Raw genomic sequence first — 20,525 nt, forward strand, 5'->3', positions numbered from 1 at the left:
AATAAGCTAACGTGTGTGTCCTCCTGTCCCACTCCTTAATGTTACCTAACGGTGAATGATGTAAGGGATCTATTGGGTTAGTCAAGTGCAGATACAGCAAACCTGCAAACTGCACAAACTTGGACAAACACAGCTAACTAGCATTAAAGCTACAGAAACGCAAAATGACTGCTGTCATTACTAAAAGCAATTGAAAAACTGTCTAAAAGGCATCAAGGCGAGTTTTGGACAACACACTTTTAATACAATATTGTGTATTATTTAACATCAGTGTAAAAATGGTGTAAAATAGCTCAATACATTAAATTCTAGTTTAAGGTATGTACAAATGTCTTACTTGGTGGTTGCCTGTAGGGGTGGACCACATGTAGGTCATAGGGTCGGTGTGTGTTGTTGCCCATGATCATGCGCCCTTCGCCGGTGTATTTGTGAGCCTTTTCCACATCGTGTGTGTTCCAATCCGTCCAGTAGACCCAGTCCTCAAAGAGGGACACTGCAAAGACATGCGGCAGTGAGCCAGCAATGGCCCGGTGTCGGTTTTTGCCATCCATGTCTGCAAAGCTGCAAAGAGTGAATGCAGAGATGAATCAGATGTATGCACAAAGAAACAGGCTGCGAGTGACTTATATGTCAACTCACTCTAGGAAGTTGAGGTGGGAATCAGCAAAGAAGATCTTATTGGTGGTGTAGTCTATAGTCAGAGCACTGGGCCACTCCAGTTTGGCTGTTATGATGGCGATAACATTGCTTCCGTCCATGCCTGCCCTGCCGATATATGGAGTGTCAGCCCAGTCGGTCCAGTACAGCCATCTGTGGATAAAGGAGGACAGAAGGAGAGCAATGAGGCATCCCAGCTTCTACAATATCATAGTTACAGATGATTCATGTTTGCATGTACCCATATTTGGGGTTCACAGCCACAGCGCGAGGCCGGGTGATGGTGTAAGTGTTGTTTCCATTTGTGAAGTGGCCGGTGAGCAGCTTCTTCATGTAGCGCCCATCCAGCTCCATCACATGCACCGAGCCGTAGTAACTGTCCACCCAGTACAACTTCCTGTGACGGATGTAACAAAGCAGCTTAGTACTTGTACTTCAGAGGTATTGGATTTGAAACTTTTAACTAGAATACCTTGGCTATGTCTATCACTACATGGGTAATTTCACTAAAATAAACACACAAAAAAACTACTTTAAACTGTCAGGCAATTTTAACTAATCAGATAACTGAAGAAATTAATTTCCGGAAGAGGCACAATAAAAAATGGCGAATAAAGGTTCGACTGAATAATTTGTTAAGAAAATAAAAGTAATTAAAAAATAAAAATGAGAATATGTTAGACTGTCATGTCATAAAAAGACAAAAACACATAGATAAATAAAAACTCAAACAAATAAAAAAAAAGTCTTAAGTTTTTCCATGTAAAAACTTTGGGGAAAAATAGTGTCAAAAAGTTTGCAGAAAATTATGATAATGCACACGAATGTGTACATGCGGACAAAAAACTGAAACATAATTATACAAATGATGTATTATTTACTGTGTAATATGTATTCATATTAAAAAAACAAGTATTTATTACTAAAATGTTTATTTTTTATTATTTTATTTATTATACCCAGTTTTTAACTGCTAGACAAAAAGGTGTCAACCAGATCTGGCCCGCCATTTCATTTTACATGGTCTGTGAAAGGCTGGGAATAATGTAAATAAAGCACTCATGGGCTAAATGTATTTGTTCTTTCAATTTTGACTGAGAAAAGGTACTGCTTGCAATTGCACATATTCTCAACTAAACTATTATCTGATAATGCAAAAAGATATTCTCAGCATTTTTGGAGGGTTACTAAAAATGTATACTTAAATATCTGCTTGTTACCTTGACCTACAATTTCAAAGCAAGTTATCGATCAATCTGTTAGTAAAAGTTATCATTATTATAAACAATTGTCTATTAAAATTGTTTAACAATGACTATTATACATATATATTCATACATACATATATATACATACATACTTCTTCACATATATATACATACATACACACTTATATATACATACATAGATATGTGTGTGTGTATATATGTATATATATATATATATATATATATATATATATATATATATATATATAAATATATATATATATATATATATATATATATATATACACACATTACATATTAGGGTTCCGAATCTTTGGGTGTCCCACGATTCGATTCAATATCGATTCTTGGGGTCGCGATTCGATTATAAATAGATTTTTTTGATTCAAAGCGATTCTCGATTGAAAAACGATATTTTCCGATTCAAAACGATTCCGTATTCATTCAATACATAGGATTTCAGCAGGATCTACCCCAGTCTGCTGACATGCAAGCAGAGTAGTAGATTTAAAAAAAAACTTTTATAATTGTAAAGGACAATGTTTTATCAACTGATTGCAATAATGTGAATTTGTTTTAACTATTAAACGAACCAAAAATATGACTTATTTTATCTTTGTGAAAACATTGGACACAGTGTGTTGTCAAGCTTATGAGATGCGATGCAAGTGTAAGCCACTGTGACACTTGTTCTTTTTTTCTATTTTTATAAATGTCCAATGATAATGTCAATGAGGGATTTTTAATCACTGCTATGCTGAAATTATAACTCATTTTGATACCATTGTTGATAATATTCATTTTGGGACGGTGTGGCGCAGTGGAAGAGTGGTCGTGCGCAACCTGAGGGTCCCTGGTTCAATCCCCAGCTAGTACCAACCTCGTCACGTCCGTTGTTTCTTTGATCAAGACACTTCACCCTTGCTCCTGATGGGTGCTGGTTAGCGCCTTGCATGGCAAATCCCTCCTTTAGTGTGTGAATGTGTGTGTGAATGGGCAAATGTGGAAGTAGTGTCAAAGCGCTTTGAGTACCTTGAAGGTAGAAAAGCGCTATATAAGTACAATCCATTTATCATTTATTTTTGTTTCACTACTTTTGGTTTGTTCTGTGTCGTGTTTGTGTCTCCTTAATTGCTCTATTTACATGCTGGGTCAGTTTTGGTTTTGGAATTGGATTGCATTGTTATGGTATTGCTGTGTATTATTTTGTTGGATTGATAAAAAAATTTTTTTTTTAAATCGAGTTTTTAAAAATGAGATCCGATTCCTAATCGCACAACTTGGGAATCGCGATTCAAATTCGAACCGATTTTTTCCCACACCCCTAATATATGTATATGTACACACACATACATATATACACTTATCTAAACACATATTTGAATATCTATATACACATATACATACATATGTGTGTGTATATATACACATATACATCCATCCATCCATCCATTTTTCAACCGCTTGTCCCTTTCGGGGTCGCTGGATATACATATGTATCTATCTACCTATCTATCTATATATATATATATATATATATATATATATATATATATATATATATATATATATATATATATATATATATATATATATATATATATATATATATATATATATATATATATATATATATATATATATATATATATATATATATATATATTTATATATATATATATATAAATAATAAATATATATATATATATATATATATATAAATAATAAATATATATATATATATAAATAATAAATGCTGTGCTTTGCTATATGTACAGTATAGCATATACAGATTTTACGAATACTTGTTATACTAACCCTACCTTCCAACCCAATCAATCGCCAGTCCCTCTGCTCCAAGAATGCCGTTATCCACCAGCACCTCCCTGTTGCTCCCGTCAAAACGCATCCTCTCAATCTTTCCCACTCCGGCATCGAGCCAATAAAGCCTCTTTTCGGAATAATCATAATCCAGAGCCACCACGTTGGAGAGGCCCTGCAGGACTATTCTCAACTGGGATCCGTCAGTGGTCAGGTTGCGGATGTAGTAGCGATTGGTATACAACAGATAAGGGTCGACGCCGCTGTTCTGCCGACAGGTGCGCCCGTTGGGTTCCCGCAGGTATCCTGGGGCACATCTGCAGTGATAGGAGCCTGCGGTGTTGTCGCAGAGCTGGCTGCAGACGGCCGGCGTGCTTAGGCACTCGTTGATGTCCTCGCAGGCTTTGCCGTCGGGCATGAGCTGGTAGCCGGGGTTGCAGGAGCAGAAGTAGCCTGTGAGCGTGTCCGTGCACAGCTGGGCACACTGGTGGACTGATGGGTTGCGGCATTCATTGATGCCTAAATGAAAAAGATTTACACTTAGCTTTAAATGTAATTGAATTGAATATTTAATTTTTTTTAAAATCAAGTCAAATAATTCACTATCAAAATTTTTCATTAAATCAAATTGTATACTTAATATTGAATACAATAATAACACAACTAAAATAAATTGATTAATTTACAATACAAACCCAGATGGATGGATATTTGTGATAGAAATTTACATTTCAAAGTATTCAAAACAAAATTAATTTTACATTTACGATTTTTTTTTTAAATACTTTAAATTACATTTTGTAACTTCACAAAAACAATTAAAACAAGAATGTACAACTAAATAACTATATCAGATTTGTTTGAATGTACAATCAAAAATGTTCTTCTGGAGTCCTGCAGGTGACAGAAATGTTCATTACAAAAGTGGGATAAAGTGTCCCACTTGGTCTCAGGGAGCAGTTACTGCCATTGTGTCCTTGGGCAAGACACTTTACCTACCTTGTACCCAGTGCCACCTACACTATGCTATAATCTGGCAAATTTCAAGTCTGCACAGCATATTGCTAATTATTTTTTAATTAAATATAAATATGATTATTAAAATAAATGTTACAAACATTATATTTTTTTAAGAAAACAATGATACAGTTTGGCAATATTTGTACACTAAAATGTGTACTGATTTAAATGGTGGTATTTAGTATTACAAATATCCATCCATCCATCCATCCATCCATCTATCCATCTTCTTCCGCTTATCTGAGGTCGGGTCGCGGGGGCAACAGCCTAAGCATGGAAGCCCAGCCTTCCCTCTCCCCAGCAACTTCATCCAGCTCTTCCCGGGGGATCCCGAGGCGTTCCCAGGCCAGCCGGGATACATAGTATTCCCAACATGTCCTGGGTCTTCCCTGTGGCCTCCTACCGGTCGGACGTGCTCTAAACACCTCCCTAGGGAGGTGTTCGGGTGGCATCCTGACCAGATGCCCAAACCACTTCATCTGGATCCTCTCGATGTAGACGAGCAGCGGCTTTACTTTGAGCTCCCCCCGGATGGCAGAGCTTCTCACCCTATCTGTAAAGGAGAGCCCCGCCACCCGGCGGAGGAAACTCATTGCGGCCGCTTGTACCCGTGATCTTGTCCTTTCGGTCATAACCCAAAGCTCATGACCATAGACGAGGATGGGAACGTAGATCGACCGGTAAATTGAAAGCTTTGCCTTCCGGCTCAGCTCCTTCTTCACCACAACGGATCGATACAGCATCCGCATTACTGAAGAAGCCGCACCGATCTGCCTGTCGATCTCACAATCCAGTCTTCCCTCACTCGTGAACAAGACTCCGAGGTACTCCTCCACTTGGGGCAGGGTCATCTCCACAACCTGGAGTTGGTACTCCAACCTTTTCCGGGCGAGAACCATGGACTCGGACTTGGCGGTGCTGATTCTCATTCCAGTCGCTTCACACTCGGCTGCGAACCGATCGAGTGAGAGCTGAAGATTCTGGTCAGATGAAGCCATCAGGACCACATCATCTTCAAAAAGCAGAGACCTAATTCTGCAGCAACCAAACCGGATCCCCTCAATGCCTTGACTGTGCCCTAAAATTACGTCCATAAAAGTTATGAACGGTGACAAAGAGCAGCCTTGGCGGAGTCCAACCTTCACTGGAAAAGTGTCCGACTTACTGCCGGCAATGAGGACCAAGCTCTGACACTGATCATACAGGGAGCGGACCGCCACAATCAGACAGTCCTATACCCCATACTCTCTGAGCACTCGTCACAGGACTTCCCGAAGGAAACGGTCAAATGCCTTCTCGGGGTACACAAAGCACATGAATGAAGACTGGTTGGGCAAACTCCCATGCACCCTCAAGAACCCTGCCGAGAGTATAGAACTGGTCCACAGTTCCACGACCAGGACGAAAACCACACTGTTCTTCCTGAATCCGAGTTTCGACTATCCAGCATAGCCTCCTCTCCAGTACACCTGAATAGACCTTACCGGGAAGGCTGAGGAGTATGATCCCACAATAGTTGGAAAACACACTCCAGTTCCCTGTCTTAAAGAGAGGAACCTCCACCCCGGTCTGCCAATCCAGAGGTACCACCCCCAATGTCCACGTGATGCTGCAGAGTCTTGTCAACCAAGACAGCCCCACAGCATTCAGAGCCTTAAGGTACTCCGGGCGGATCGCATCCAACCCCGGGGCCTTGCCACCGAAGAGCTTTTTAACTACCTCAACAACCTCAGCCCCAGAAATAGGGGAGCCCACCACAGATTCCCCAGGCACTGTTTCCTAATAGGAAGACGTGTTGGTGGGATTGAGAAGGTCTTCGAAGTATTTCCTCCACCGATCCACAACATAAGTTTTTTAATGTATTATTTGGCATCACATTACTTAGTTCTAATTCGATTTCCATAAAAGTAGCGTTACTCAACTTCCAGGTTTTCTGGAATTCAACATTAGACATGTTTTAAACGATTCTATTTTGAGCTACTGAGTTGAGTTTCTCACCGCAGCCTTTTTCATCACTGTTGTCCTGGCAGTCCTTCACACTGTTGCACACGTTCTTTGCATCGATGCACTCGCCCGACTTGCACAAGTACTGATTAGGTGCGCACGTGGGCTGGGCCGTGACGCACAAGCTGTCCGCTTCGTCGGAACCGTCCAGGCAGTCGTTAGTGCCATCGCAGGTATAAGCCGAGTAGATGCAGGCCCCGTTGCCGCAGGTGAACTGGTAGCTGCTGCATGTGTCGTAAGTACAGCCCAGCTCGTCGCTACCGTCTCCGCAGTCATTCACACGGTCGCAACTAAGATAAGAGTGCAATGTTGGGTCAATTTCTTATGAGCGATAATATCAGCAGATGCATATTTTCTACTCACTGGAAGGGGAGGTAAATGCATAGGCCATTTTTGCAGGCGAACTCGTTCATGTGGCATGTCCGATTGGGGCAGTTTTGAACTTCATCGGCCGCGTCGACGCAGTCTTTGTCGCCGTCACACACAAAGTTTAAGGGCACGCAGCGTGGGTGACCCGGGGACCAGGTAGGGCAGGTAAATTGGTTAGAGCTGCATGTACGCTGACCTGTGAAGACACAAATAGTAGCGTTGTGACAGTCCATCATCAGATTTTTCGTTGCAGAAAATTCCGTACGATATAGAGGTGTACCAAGTTTCAACATTAATAAGTCAGGGACAGGAAGTGTGACTGTCATGCGGTATAGTCACGCGCCTACTCTGTAAATGCTGACCAACTTTGGGCTAGTGAGAGGTGGAAAACCCTCCTCTGTCATTTTTTAACAATAATCCGACGCTCTCCTATTAAATAAAAAAATCTCAGACAAGTACCACAAATGGTAATAGTAGGGTTTTTCACCTCAGATACAATAACAAATAATGGTGCCTTGAGCATTGGTCGATACCTAATATTAATCCAATATGACATTAGCACAAATCAGAGCACATAATTTAAATATTTTTGTCGTGTGAAATGTTAGAACAGGCTTGATCAAGCGAAATTACTCAAACAGAGAATAATGGGAGGTGTGAAAAAAAAAACGAATTATTAACTTGGATGTACTTATGCTGTCCTAAAAATGAAGTGGAGTGGTAATTTGTTTTTGGCCACACCTAATGGTCACAATAATTAATTAAGTTAGGCGTATGTTGAATAATCCAGACACTTTTGTTACTCAGTACTCTCTAATACGCTACTGCCTAGGAAAGTTTGTATGTGTAACTAATATGCAACTATAATTATTCTATATTTGTTTGAAATGACAATTGTCGCCTTTTAGACGGCAATATTTTTTAACGAGAGTTATTGCGTATGTCTAGCTTGTGTGGTGTTGTGTACTTAGTTGTTGTGTAGCTGTTCAATCCTAGTACCCTGTTTACCATTTGTAAATGATTTGAATAAAATACAAGAGAAGACCAACCTTGTCTGCTTATTGGAAGACATTTAAATGTTAACTGGCTGTCCAATTTTGCACAATTGAACACGCTGCAGGACTGTTTATATCGGAAATTTTAGATGCAAGCCGATATCACCCGATTTTTGCCGATATCAGACCGACATCAGCAAGTGTTACAGTTTGAGAATCACTGCACTACTTACAGTAGATAGTGAAACCTCATGTTAAAAAAGTCCAATCAATACATTGTTAAAAGGGTTTTATGAATAAAATGCTTTCTGACCACACTGCAGCTCAGGAGCCTCGTCACTGCTGTCCCAGCAGTCGTTGTTGCCGTCACAGATCATGGACTGTGGGATGCAGTTGCCGTTGGTACATGTGAACTGGCTGGCGCTGCAAGTTTGCACTACATGCTCTTTAGAAAAATAGAAAGAGCGCACATAAGGCTAATGTCGGCTCAGCATGGCCAGTCATGTGTCATGCATTGGCTAAAATTGACTTGCCGCATGTGGAAGGTTCATCAGTCCCATCGCTGCAGTCATTGTAGAAGTCACACACCCAAGAGGTAGGGATGCACTTGCCAACGTCACACTGGAACTCGCTCGGAGGGCACGTACGACCCGCTGTGAGTTTTTGTGCAAAACAAATCTACATTTAGAGACTTAGAGGTTTAGATTTAGAAAAAAAAGGCACAACTCGTTTACCGCAGAAGAGAGGGTTCTCGTCGCTGTTGTCGCCACAGTTGTTGTAGCCATCGCACAGCTTGTTAGGGTAGATGCAGATGTTGGTGTTGTCACATTTGATCTGGCCCGTGGGACAGACCCTGTCAGCTGGAGAGGGTCAACAAGGGTTACGTATTAACTGTATAATCTGGAGAACACACTCAAGATACTAACCTCATTAGGCTATATTATATTCTACTATAAAATATTAAAACCGGCTCTTAAGATGATGCAGAACAGTTCCATGCAAATGGAACCACAATAATAAAACACACTGATCACCCTGTGACTTGTGTTTTGCACGCTCAACAAAAGAGTATGGATGACTAAATCAATACATCCAATGCATCCCATCCATCCATTTTTTACCGCATGTCCCTCTCGGGGTGAGATAATATTTTGTTTAACAATGCTAGTATTCATTTAACATGCTTATTATGATGCTAGTGGATAAACAGGTCCAATCAAAATATTTTAAAATTGTGCAAAAACACCACCGTAAACTATACAGACGAGTAACACCAAAACACAAGTACCGGTATATAAAAGAAAAAACACAAAAATGAATGATAAAAAATATGAAATAATGACAAAATAATACATGATTCAGTACTGTTTTATTATATACTATATTAAATGATGTATTGGATATTCAGTTACTGTATTGAATGTATTGTCCAGGGTGTACACCGCCTTCCTCCAGATTGCAGCTGAGATAGGCACCAGCCCCCCCCCCCCGCTACCCCAAAGGGAATAAGTGGTAGAAAATGGATGGATAGATGGATATATGGAATGTACCTTCATGCCACGTATAATGATAACTAGATAATCTAAAAGTAAAAAAAAAACATTTTACTCTGTTAGCCTAATAATTAATTTAAATGAATAATTACTTTACGTTGCTACTTTTCGCTGGCAGGTTATCCTTCATGTTTTCATAATTTTGAGACATTTATGCTGCTTTGTTATGACTCATGCTGCTACAGTATACTTTGATCATGTCACCAACCTGTCATTATGCTGCTACCTGTCACTGTTTATGCAATTTTTCCTGCCTCTGTTTGACTTACCACCTATCATCTAAGTGCAATATTTGCATTTTAAAATGTTCTATTTGAAGAGTGTTTTTTTCAATATATTTTCTTATCATTTCCTTTTTTATTGAGAGCCTTGACAAATATTTCGTTATGTTCATGTAATGACAATAAATGCTTTTGAATCGTGACAGTAGAAATTCAGAATTTCTGAAATTGTGACAAATCTACAAGAAAAAAAATGGTGAAGAAAGAAATGGTGCAATTATCATCAATTACACAATAACCCTAACCCTATACCTATTGCCATGAGATAATATTTAAAAGTAGAAAATCTTGTACGGTCACATTTTTATTTTTAATACGATAATTATAAAGGAAATATAATTTTTGAATACTATATTCTGTACATGTATATGTTTGTAATATATTTTGATTTTGTTTAAAAAATAAATGTCTAGTGTTCCACCAGATACTTGTAGCAAATTTTGAGAATGGATATATACTGTATAATGTCTAATCATCAACAAAAAATAAATGAAAAATAAATAACTCACGGCAGTTAATTTCATCTGAGGTGGCGTTGTCGCGGCAGTCGTTGTAGCCGTCGCAGAGAAAAGACGCGCTGATGCAGCGTCCGTTGTCGCAGGTGAACTCGGTGTCGGGGTTACAGGTGGGGAAGGGGCATCCGTGCTCGTCGCTGTTGTCGCCGCAGTCGTTCATGTAATCGCAGGCATAGTTGAGCGGCACGCAGCGGCCGTTGTCACAAGTGAATTGCACACCTGAGCAGGTGTGGAAGGCTGCGGAGGAGGATTCCAAGTTCACGCTCAAAAAGTTGTGCAGTTAGAGATTAATGCAAAGTCCCCTCACCGCACACTCTCTCCAGCTCGTCTGTGTTGTCCTTGCAGTCGTCGAAGCCGTCACATGTCCAGCCAGCCGGGATGCATTTTCCGCTAAGACACGTGAACTGATTGGGCTGGCAGCGCTTGCCGTCATCTTTGACACAGTCTTTGCCGTTATTTGCCAAATACCATTTGCCGTCATGGGGGCACTGGCATTCGGGTCCGGTCGGACCTGATAATATAGGAAATAACCAGAAAATGGAGTGACTCTTTCCCGTAGTACTTCAATCTGTTTGTAGCTACGGCGGGCCTTTTTCCAGCATCTTTGTGTTATAGAAAATGGAGACATGGCTCTAAAAGTCTTCCGTCTTACCAGGTACACAGACGTGGCTACAGCCTCCGTTGAACTGCATGCAGGGGCTGGAGCAACTCTCCTGCTTGGACCCAGCATAGACGTGAATATCATTAGGTTGATACTGAAGCTCCTGGGTCAAAACGGTGATGCCAGAGCCGTCATCTTTCCCCGCTCTGAAAACGGCTTTTTCCGTCCAGTCGGTCCAGAAGATGTCCTGCTTAAAAACCGTCATGGCAAAGGGGTACTGGACACCTTGCACGATCATCTGCCTGTTTGCTCCCGTCAAGGTGGAGCGCTCAATTTTGTCTCTGCAGAAGGGAAGAATAAGTAAGAACATAGTCAAGAGTAAGGCCAGACCCTGGCATAAACGCTCTACGCAGTTGTTTAGGGCCACATTGATTATCGGGTCCACAACGATTATGGCGACCGCTCACTTCAGTCATCAATGTAGTCTTCGTGCTCTGCTGGCTTGTTCTACTTTGATGGACTAAATTATGGATAAAACTATATTTTGTTCCTGCAAAAATTTTATTCAGCGGTGAGTCAACATGTGCTTTGTAATAGCTTTAGTTTGGTTGAGCAGCATGGGTTCCCACGTCCATTCAAAAGCCCTTGGAGCTAATCGCTAGTTTAACATTGCTTCGAACGCCATCCATCCATTGTCTACCGCTTGTCCCTTTCGGGGTTGTAAGGGGTGCTGAAGCCTATCTCAGCTGCATTTGGGTGGAAGGCGGTGTACACCCTGGACAAGTCGCTACCTCATCACAGGGCCAACACAAATGGACAGACAACATTCACACTCACACACTAGGGACCATTTAGTGTTGCCAATCAACCTATCCCCAGGTGCATGTCTTTGGAAGTGGGAGGAAGCAGGAGTACCCGGAGGGAACCCACGCAGTCACGGGGTGAACATGCAAACTCCACACAGAAAAACCCAGAGCCCGCCATACTGTTTAAATGTATATTGCAGCCTAACCTCTTCCCACAGGATACAGTGTCTGAAGAACATTTGTTTTTTCATAGGTTTTGCCCATTTATTGTGTTTTGTTTACCTTTTACAATTCATCACAAGGCAGTATACCCCTTTTTCAATTGGCTTCCCTGAAGTCTAACACTTTTCTTTCCACCTATTTTTCTATTATCTGGAATAAACACACATTACTATTGAAAAAATTGGATTGAACTGACTTGTGATCTTTCTGTTTGCAAAATATTATTCATATATTATTTCTTAATATCTAATCATAAAGATGCTTGAACGGCATTTTTGTTGGTTGTGTCTTTTATGCACACACTTTGTCTCCTATAGTTAAACAATGAGTAATACAGTAATAATAACAGTAATACAGTAATTTAGAGAAAATATTATTTTCTTTAGCTGAAGCATAAAAAAAACTTTTAAGACTCTAGTAGAGGTGGTGGGGAAATAATAGATTTTTAGATGCATCCTAATTCGGAGTTGGACGATTCTAAAATCGATTAGTAAACATCAATAATCGATCATCTATTTATATATTGTAAATAAAATAATGCAGACAGTTCTAAAATTTGGCTGACTGCAGCGAGCCACCTCACCGAGAGATCCGACCAGCTTCTTTATTATAGGTCACTTATGGTCCAGTTTTCCCAAACATTTCTATTAATTTAATAAATGTAATGGGAATAAATTTAACTGTTTCTTATTACAAATGCACTGTTTTTAAATGCTGCGATAAGGTGGCGACTTGTCCAGGGTGCACCCCACCTTCCGTCCGATGGTAGCTGAGATAGGCTCCAGCGCCCCCCCCACAACCCCGAAGGCAATAAGCGGTAGAATATGGATGGATGGATGGATGTTTTTAAACACTGCAAGTGATGAACGCTTATTTAGTGAAAATAATAAAAAATTAAATGTAAAACTACATCAATATACATAAATAAAGATGCATCAATGATCGATTGTTAATCAAAACATCGCTCCTGAATCGTAATACAGCCCAAATATTCCTACCTCTGCTGCAGTCAGCCTAACCCCCTTCATGCGTTATACGAGTAATATTGAAGACTAAAATTATGTATTCAAGACGGTGACGATGTGAAGTGAATATTATATGAACGTACTGTGAAGCATCAGCCCAGTACAACATCCTCTCTTCAAAGTCGATGGCGAGGCCATTAGGTGTGGACAAGCTGGTGTTAATGATGGGAATCCGGAAGTTTCCACCCAGTGTGGCTCTTTCAATCTTGGCAGGCCAGCCCCAATCAGTCCAGTAGAGGTAACTAGACAAAATGTGCAAGGTTATCATCCTCATTATCATCATCACAATCTAAAAATTGTTTAAAGTGGCACCCATAGCAAGGGTCGACTATGATGCCTCTGGGACGGTTTGCATGGGCAATGACGGTGCGGTTCAACCCGTCCATTCCTATAGACTGGATGTTCCTGCGGTAGTAGTCAGTGAAGTAGAGGCGTTTGTTGACCCAGTCATACGCCAAGCCCTCGGGGTCATCCAGATCTGACAGAAAATCAATTTGATAACATTAGAAAATCAACACACAACCAGATCATTGATTCTGAACTCACTTGAAGCTATGATGGTCGGTGAGCTACTGATGGATGTGGTGGTGATGTAGCCAATCTTGCTCCTACCTATCCCCATGTACTGGGTGAAGAAAATACGCCTGTCCTTGTAATCAAAATCCAGCGCCATCAAGTTGTAACCCAGGCTCAAAGGCGGGAAAGGAGTGCTGTGATCCTGAGGGTCCAGCCTTAAACTGTTCAGAGTGTAGCCGGTGGTGAAAACTACGAAATCATCTTGTCCATAGCCGCAGGTTACTCCATTACTGAGGAGCGACCCATGAGCGCAGGCGCATTTAGGGTGGTCCTGCTCCGGTATAGCAAAGCAGAATTGCTGGCATCGCCCATTGTCTTCCTGACATGGGTTGAAGCCCACCTGGTGAGCCGCTGTAGGCTGGACATGAGGATCAAAGATGGCCACGTCCAACACGCCTTCCAGGGTGTCTCGGATTACCTGATAATAACGGACAATGGGTTTAATTCGAGAATGCATTTTACTTCTTAATAATGTTCAACTATTATGGAAATGTGACTTTTTATCAAGATCTGATAATAATACATGTGTCTCTAGAACCTGTTTATGCGCACCAATCATGAAAAATATATATTATCTCACTGCCTCCCTACGCTTTTGAGAAAAAAAGTGTCATGGAAAAAAAAGTCCTTAGATATGGACACCTCTGTCCCGTGTCTACACCCAGGAGGAGTAAAGCTTTGTAAAAACATTTAATTAAAAAAGCAGGCTTTGTTATGCATCTTAAAATGATCATATCCTGGTTTACCAGACATAAAACTACTAAACAACCATCCATGCATCCCTTCTCTGTCATGTTGAGCTCTATGACATACCGTATATTATATTGGACAGTTGCACAGTTATAGTAGTGAGGGACGGCGTGGCGCTATTGGGAGAGTGGCCGTGCGCAACCCGAGGGTCCGTAGTTCGATCCCCACCTAGTACCAACCTCGTCACGTCCGTTGTGTCCTGAGCAAGACACTTCACCCTTGCTCCTGATGGGTGCTGGTTAGTGCCTTGCATGGCAGTTCCCTCCATCAGTGTGTGAATGTGTGTGTGAATGGGTGAATGTTGAAGTAGTGTCAAAGCCCTTTGAGTACCTTGAAGGTAGAAAAGCCATATACAAGTACAACCCATAGTCGTGTGTAGGTAAAACGTGGATCAAGTGCACAATAGCACTTCTTGGAGCCACATACTTGTTGACAAACACCGCTCATTAGCATTAAACCGAGCGATCTATCCACTAAAAACAGTGTAAACCTTTAAGTAGCTCTCACCTCTGTCTGGTTAGTGTTGGCTGGATCTTTATTGGCCTGGAAGAGCTTCGCTAGCCTTTTATCCACCCACAGCATGTTGTTTCCAAGTATAGCAACCCCCATGGGGGAGGGATAACGACTCCCGTAGCGGACTATCTGCCTCTGTGAGCCGTCCGCAGCCATACACGAGATCATGTCCAGAACGTCATCTGTCCAATAGAGGAAGTCATTGGTGTGATCGACGGTGAGGCCGCGAGGTGACGCAAGGCTCTCGGATGCCAGCACCGTGCGGTTGGTGCCGTCCAGAAAAGCTCGCTCTATCTTGGGAGTTTGGCCAGCATCGGTCCAGAAAATGTAGCGCTGTTTTGGGTTGACAGCCAGGTCAGTGGGCCTGTCATGAGCGGACTTGAGTAGGATCATTCGGTATGTGGTGTTGATGGCCAACACTTCAAGGTAGGTCTCGCTCTCGAAGGCATTGGTGAAGTACAGGTTGTCTAAGTAGATCAAGAAAGATGTGTTAGACCACAAAAAGGCTATGATAATAACTGGATAGACTAAACTTCTTACTGGAAACCCAGTCCACTGCTAGTCCAAAGATTCCTCCCTTTCCAACACCTGAGTAGACTATCCTTTGGTAGGATGATCCATCTGTTTTTCTCCTGGAGATGCTTTTGTAGGAGGACGAGGTGCCGTTCTCAGTCCAGTAAATAAATCCAGACTCCACGTGCAGGGCTAAATTCTGCTTCATGTAAGGGGTAGCTGCAAAAAAAAAGTTTGCAAAATAGTCAACACGACACGCTAAAAGTGTCTAATATAAAGTTAACATACATCCACCGATGGGCACCATGGCTTCGGAGTGATCGGAGCTATTTATATGAAAGCCGCGGATGTAGCTGGGCGTGGAGACCACGGCGAATGAGTCAAACTCTTCGCATTCGGAGCCATCGTGAGATGGGTAGAAGCCCGTGGTGCAGGCGCACACCCTTTGGCTGTTAGGTTTGGGCAGGCAGAGGTGAGGGCAGCCACCGTTGTTGGAGCTGCATGCGTTGGCGGTCCCTGCAGAGTCTAAAGCAGAAACAAAGATCACATATTTTGGTGCGAGTTCAGGAAAAGTATGGAACCAGGATTTTTTGCTTACATTTCTATTTAAATCCAAAATCAAAAGCTGGGTATGAGTAAAGGTGTACAATTGGATTGTGATATAAATTAGCATTGTTTTGTTTTGGTGGAGGTTTGCAAACTGCAAATTATGTTTGTGGTGCCCCCTATGGGTTACATATCAGAATATAGATATCCTCAAAGTGTTACCATTATTAAAAAAATGGTAAATGACGTATGGACAGTTACTGTAGTTTCTAAGTCCCAAAGACAATTTGATTGCTGGCGGCCATCTTGCTCAAATTGTACACAAATGTGCTTGTCAGTGCCATAAAAGGTGTCTATGGGGTTTCTATGGTGATTCGACGAAACCCACCAAAGTTACACGGTCTATTCTGTAAAGTGCAATGAGCTGTGTGAAAATGTTCAAGTCAATCTGACTAATGAGCGTTTAAAAACAGCTCCTCCCCATCCATGAGGAACACTTAACTTGCACATGCTGGACTGGGCTTTTATTTGGTTTGGTTTGTGGTCATTGTTTTCACATTCTATTTGCACTAAAGGATCACAATATATTATATTTTCAATTTTATTAACAATATTTTCTTATTAACCGAAGCTTGATTATAACGTAATTTATTTATAACCTCTTCTAACTAACTTATTATCTGCATACAATTGAACAAAAAACCATGCCATCTCATGTGTCTCAGTTGTGCAGGTATGGCTATAAAGTTTCTTGAATCAGAGAAGTAATAGCACAGTAGAGGTGAGTGTTTTGACAGAACTTTACCTTTTGGTGTGCAGTGGTAAAGGAGTAGAAGAGTTTGCTTACACAAACATTTACATACACTGCATGTAGTTTGCAATGCAACTAGTTGCTTTAGTCTTTGTTCACTGATGCTACTAGCAGTAAGTACATCTGCATATTGTTAGGGTAAACTGCTGCATTAAACATATATCCAACAAAGCCACGTACTGTCTCTGGCGTGCACCTTGACAGCACGCAGTTGGTGCATCCCGCTTCTTATCACCACCATATTGGCACCCGTGTCTTTGTCCACCCTCTCAATGACCTGATAGTCCTTGTCGGCGTAATAGAGGTAGTTCTGGTAGATGGTCAACCCCACTGGGTAAGACAGGCCGCTAACAACTGTCACTCGGCTCGCCCCATCCATGGTGCCGCTCTCGATCTAGGACACAAAACAACAAAGATGGTAGACTGACTGTCACACACACAATATTTGAAAAAAAAAAGTGTCCTGGACGTACCACTCCTGAGCCTGACACTCCCCAGTAGAGTTTCCTGGTGGAAATATCAGCAGCGAGGTAGCCCACGTTAGCCAGGTTGCCCTTGTAGAGGATTGTAATGTTGCTCCCATCCATGTCAGCGCTGGCCACTTTCGGAGGAACACCATTAATGGACCCCCCATCCGTCCAGAACAATTTCCTGTTGCGGGGAAATATAAATTAAAATGTTTTCTAGATAATTTCGGTATGCAGATGCTTTACCCTCTTGCTGGATCTACGGCTATTCCGATTGGTGTTCCCACTCCCTCTGGTTTCCCTGTGGAGGTGATGATGGTCTTTCGATAGTACTGTTTTCCATCAACCCGAATGACCTGAAGTAAAATGATAAAAAATAAATAACAACATCAATAGGTTGCCTATAGCACAGATGTCAATACCTGTGTGCAAATTTTGACCCGCTGCTAATTAGAGACCCCGACAGTTATGTTGTCTTTTAGCTAGCAGAAACTCTAATAATCTAAGACATAATTTGACATTGTCTTCAATTGCGCTTACCTCTATGGATTTAGCTGTGGGGTTGTTATAATACATTATCCTGCTTATCCAGTCAAACGCCAGACCAGATGGGGAGCCCAAAAAAGCAGCTGGTGCAAACAAAGACCTCTTGGTGCCGTTGGTATGGATTCGCCAAATAGAACCCTAGCAGGAAGGATTCAAACGAAGGACAGTCATGTTTTTTCATAAAAAGTAAATTGTGCATGATGTATAAATAATCAATTTTTGAAACACTAAATTTAATACATCCACTTACCGAAAGCTCAACCCAGTAGACAAACTGCTCCAGGTCATCAAATTCAATGTCCCGCCCCTGACGGATGCCTGACACGGGCGCCATTGCATTGTTGGAGGAATCGGCGGGGTCCAGAGGAACGCCGTAAATCACCGAATCGCTCACCACCATCAAGAAAGGAGTTTCATCTATAACGGAGTCAACGCTTGAATGCTTGTTTTTTTACACATTGAGTGTTGAAAATAGGCCTGGGCCTAAAACAAATTTTGCTTTACGATAAATGATTACTGATAAAGAATATTATTGGCAGCATTATTTTGAGACCGAATTAAGCATTATTGTAATCATGATATGTACGGTAATACAAATAATGCAAGTAACCACAATAAACTTATTTCTCATTTGTATTGTTCTAATTATCTAGTAAGTAAGCCAACAATACAAACACAATGGACTCTCAATCTGTTTTAGCAAAGATTGCACTTCAATAAATATTGAACATCTTGTGTAGTTTTTTTCCTCAGTTGGAAAAACTTGTTTTGTTGTCTTTTTTTGATGCTATTACTTTCTAAAAAAAATACTGGCTCATGCGTCCATGTTGCTCATTTAGTTTAAAGCCAAAATACTGGCTTAGCAATGATATTTACTCCTAATTTTTGTCACTTTCCGGTGATTCTCAGAAACTCGTCGCAACAAGCGAGGTTCTCTGTCCTGTGTGTGTAAGGTAGCTGTCCGGCTTCCTCCCACAGAGACAAAGATTGTGAATGACTGACAAAAAGGTTCAGTTTGTTCATTTAATTCTGCTAATGAATAAACAAGCTCAGGTGCTGAGCGTGATGCGCAGACTGAACCCTCTAACACCCCGTTTAAAAGGAAGAGAAAACAAAAACAACCACTAACATAGCAACTCATCAAGTTCATTTTAATTCAGACCCAGGCCTAGTCAAAAATAAGTAAAAAATATAAAATTCTTACCTTTGAGACATGTGCGTTTATCAGTATCCAGCTTCCATCCAGACTGACAGTGGCAGGTGTAGTACCTTGGCCTGAAGCCTGACAGCAGGCACAGTTGACTGCACGGATGTTCTTTGCATGGATTGAGGCCTGAATACAAAAATTTACACCCAAAAAAAGTTTCAGCAGCCTTTTTATATTTACCTTTTCATTAATATTATTGTGATGCAGTTAAAATTTCAAATCTTAAAATAAATTATATTTAAAAACATTTACTTCTGACAAGCAGATTTAAAGTCATTACATAGACAAAAGTATCTAGACTATGATATCATCAATCAACGTTTTTTGTGTATGAAAAAGGCACATTAAAAATTCCATTAAGTGAGTGAATTATATTTATATAGGGCTTTTCTCTAGTGACTCAAAGTGCTTTACATAGTGAAAACCCAATATCTAAGTTACATTTAAACCAGTGTGGGGGGCACTGGGAGCAGGTGGGTAAAGTGTCTTGCCCAAGGACACAACGGCAGTGACTAGGATGGGGAAAGCGGGAATCGAACCTGAAACTCTCAAGTTGCTGGCACGGCCGTTCTACCAACCGAGCCATACCGCGGTATAGCTGGTTTAAATGTAACTTAAATATTGGGTTTCACTATGTAAAAGTGCTTTGAGTCACTAGAGAAAAGCGCTATAAAAATATAATTCACTTCACTTAAGATTTTAGTGTGGACCATTCCTGACCTTTGATCTAGATAAAACTAAGTAAAAACGTTTAGTCTTTCATTTTAATGTTCCAATTCAGATTTTATTAGCCTGCGTCATATTTTAAATACGAAATGCCATCCATCCATCTTCTTCCGCTTATCCGAGGTCGGGTCGCGGGGGCAACAGCCTAAGCAGGGAAACCCAGACTTCCCTCTCCCCAGCCAATGCGTCCAGCTCTTCCTGGGGGATCCCGAGGCGTTCCCAGGCCAGCCGGAAGACATAGTCTTCCCAACGTGTCCTGGGTCTTCCCCGTGGCCTCCTACCGGTTGGACGTGCCCTAAACACCTCCCTAGGGAGGCGTTCGGGTGGCATCCTGACCAGATGCCCGAACCACCTCATCGGGCTCCTCTCGATGTGGAGGAGCAGCGGCTTTACTTTGAGCTCCTCCCGGATGGCAGAGCTTCTCACCCAAAGCTCATGACCTTAGGTGAGGATGGGAACGTAGATCGACCGGTAAATTGAGAGCTTTGCCTTCCGGCTCAGCTCCTTCTTCACCACAACGGATCGGTACAACGTCCGCATTACTGAAGACGCCGCACCGATCCGCCTGTCGATCTCACGATCCACTCTTCCCCCACTCGTGAACAACACTCCTAGGTTCTTGAACTCCTCCACTTGGGGCAGGGTCTCCTCCCCAACCCGGAGATGGCATTCCACCCTTTTCCAGGCGAGAACCATGGACTCGGACTTGGAGGTGCTGATTCTCATTCCAGTCGCTTCACACTCGGCTGCGAACCGATCCAGTGAGAGCTGA

The 20,525-nt window shown here is 41.6% G+C and overlaps 1 protein-coding gene across 1 annotated transcript in view; it reads right to left on the reverse strand.

The window, feature by feature from the left end:
- The window catches only part of LOC133558458 (low-density lipoprotein receptor-related protein 2-like), a 64,696-nt gene that overhangs the window by 11,484 nt on the left and 32,687 nt on the right, over positions 1 to 20,525 (reverse strand). The window contains exons 32-55 of the mRNA XM_061909840.1: positions 19,025 to 19,153; positions 18,071 to 18,237; positions 17,815 to 17,958; positions 17,521 to 17,630; positions 17,281 to 17,458; positions 16,988 to 17,201; positions 15,739 to 15,975; positions 15,478 to 15,669; positions 14,932 to 15,404; positions 13,645 to 14,092; positions 13,411 to 13,576; positions 13,182 to 13,340; positions 11,097 to 11,386; positions 10,752 to 10,955; positions 10,439 to 10,681; positions 8,830 to 8,955; positions 8,629 to 8,748; positions 8,409 to 8,540; positions 7,095 to 7,296; positions 6,726 to 7,021; positions 3,710 to 4,226; positions 899 to 1,054; positions 640 to 810; positions 338 to 561 (exon numbers count right to left, since the gene is read on the reverse strand). Of these exons, the coding sequence (XP_061765824.1) occupies positions 338 to 561; positions 640 to 810; positions 899 to 1,054; positions 3,710 to 4,226; positions 6,726 to 7,021; positions 7,095 to 7,296; positions 8,409 to 8,540; positions 8,629 to 8,748; positions 8,830 to 8,955; positions 10,439 to 10,681; positions 10,752 to 10,955; positions 11,097 to 11,386; positions 13,182 to 13,340; positions 13,411 to 13,576; positions 13,645 to 14,092; positions 14,932 to 15,404; positions 15,478 to 15,669; positions 15,739 to 15,975; positions 16,988 to 17,201; positions 17,281 to 17,458; positions 17,521 to 17,630; positions 17,815 to 17,958; positions 18,071 to 18,237; positions 19,025 to 19,153 (5,298 nt within the window). The remainder of the gene's footprint in view (positions 1 to 337; positions 562 to 639; positions 811 to 898; positions 1,055 to 3,709; positions 4,227 to 6,725; positions 7,022 to 7,094; positions 7,297 to 8,408; positions 8,541 to 8,628; positions 8,749 to 8,829; positions 8,956 to 10,438; positions 10,682 to 10,751; positions 10,956 to 11,096; positions 11,387 to 13,181; positions 13,341 to 13,410; positions 13,577 to 13,644; positions 14,093 to 14,931; positions 15,405 to 15,477; positions 15,670 to 15,738; positions 15,976 to 16,987; positions 17,202 to 17,280; positions 17,459 to 17,520; positions 17,631 to 17,814; positions 17,959 to 18,070; positions 18,238 to 19,024; positions 19,154 to 20,525) is intronic.

This window comes from Nerophis ophidion, linkage group LG08 (assembly GCF_033978795.1).
Source record: "Nerophis ophidion isolate RoL-2023_Sa linkage group LG08, RoL_Noph_v1.0, whole genome shotgun sequence".
NCBI classification, from domain to species: Eukaryota; Metazoa; Chordata; class Actinopteri; order Syngnathiformes; family Syngnathidae; genus Nerophis; species Nerophis ophidion.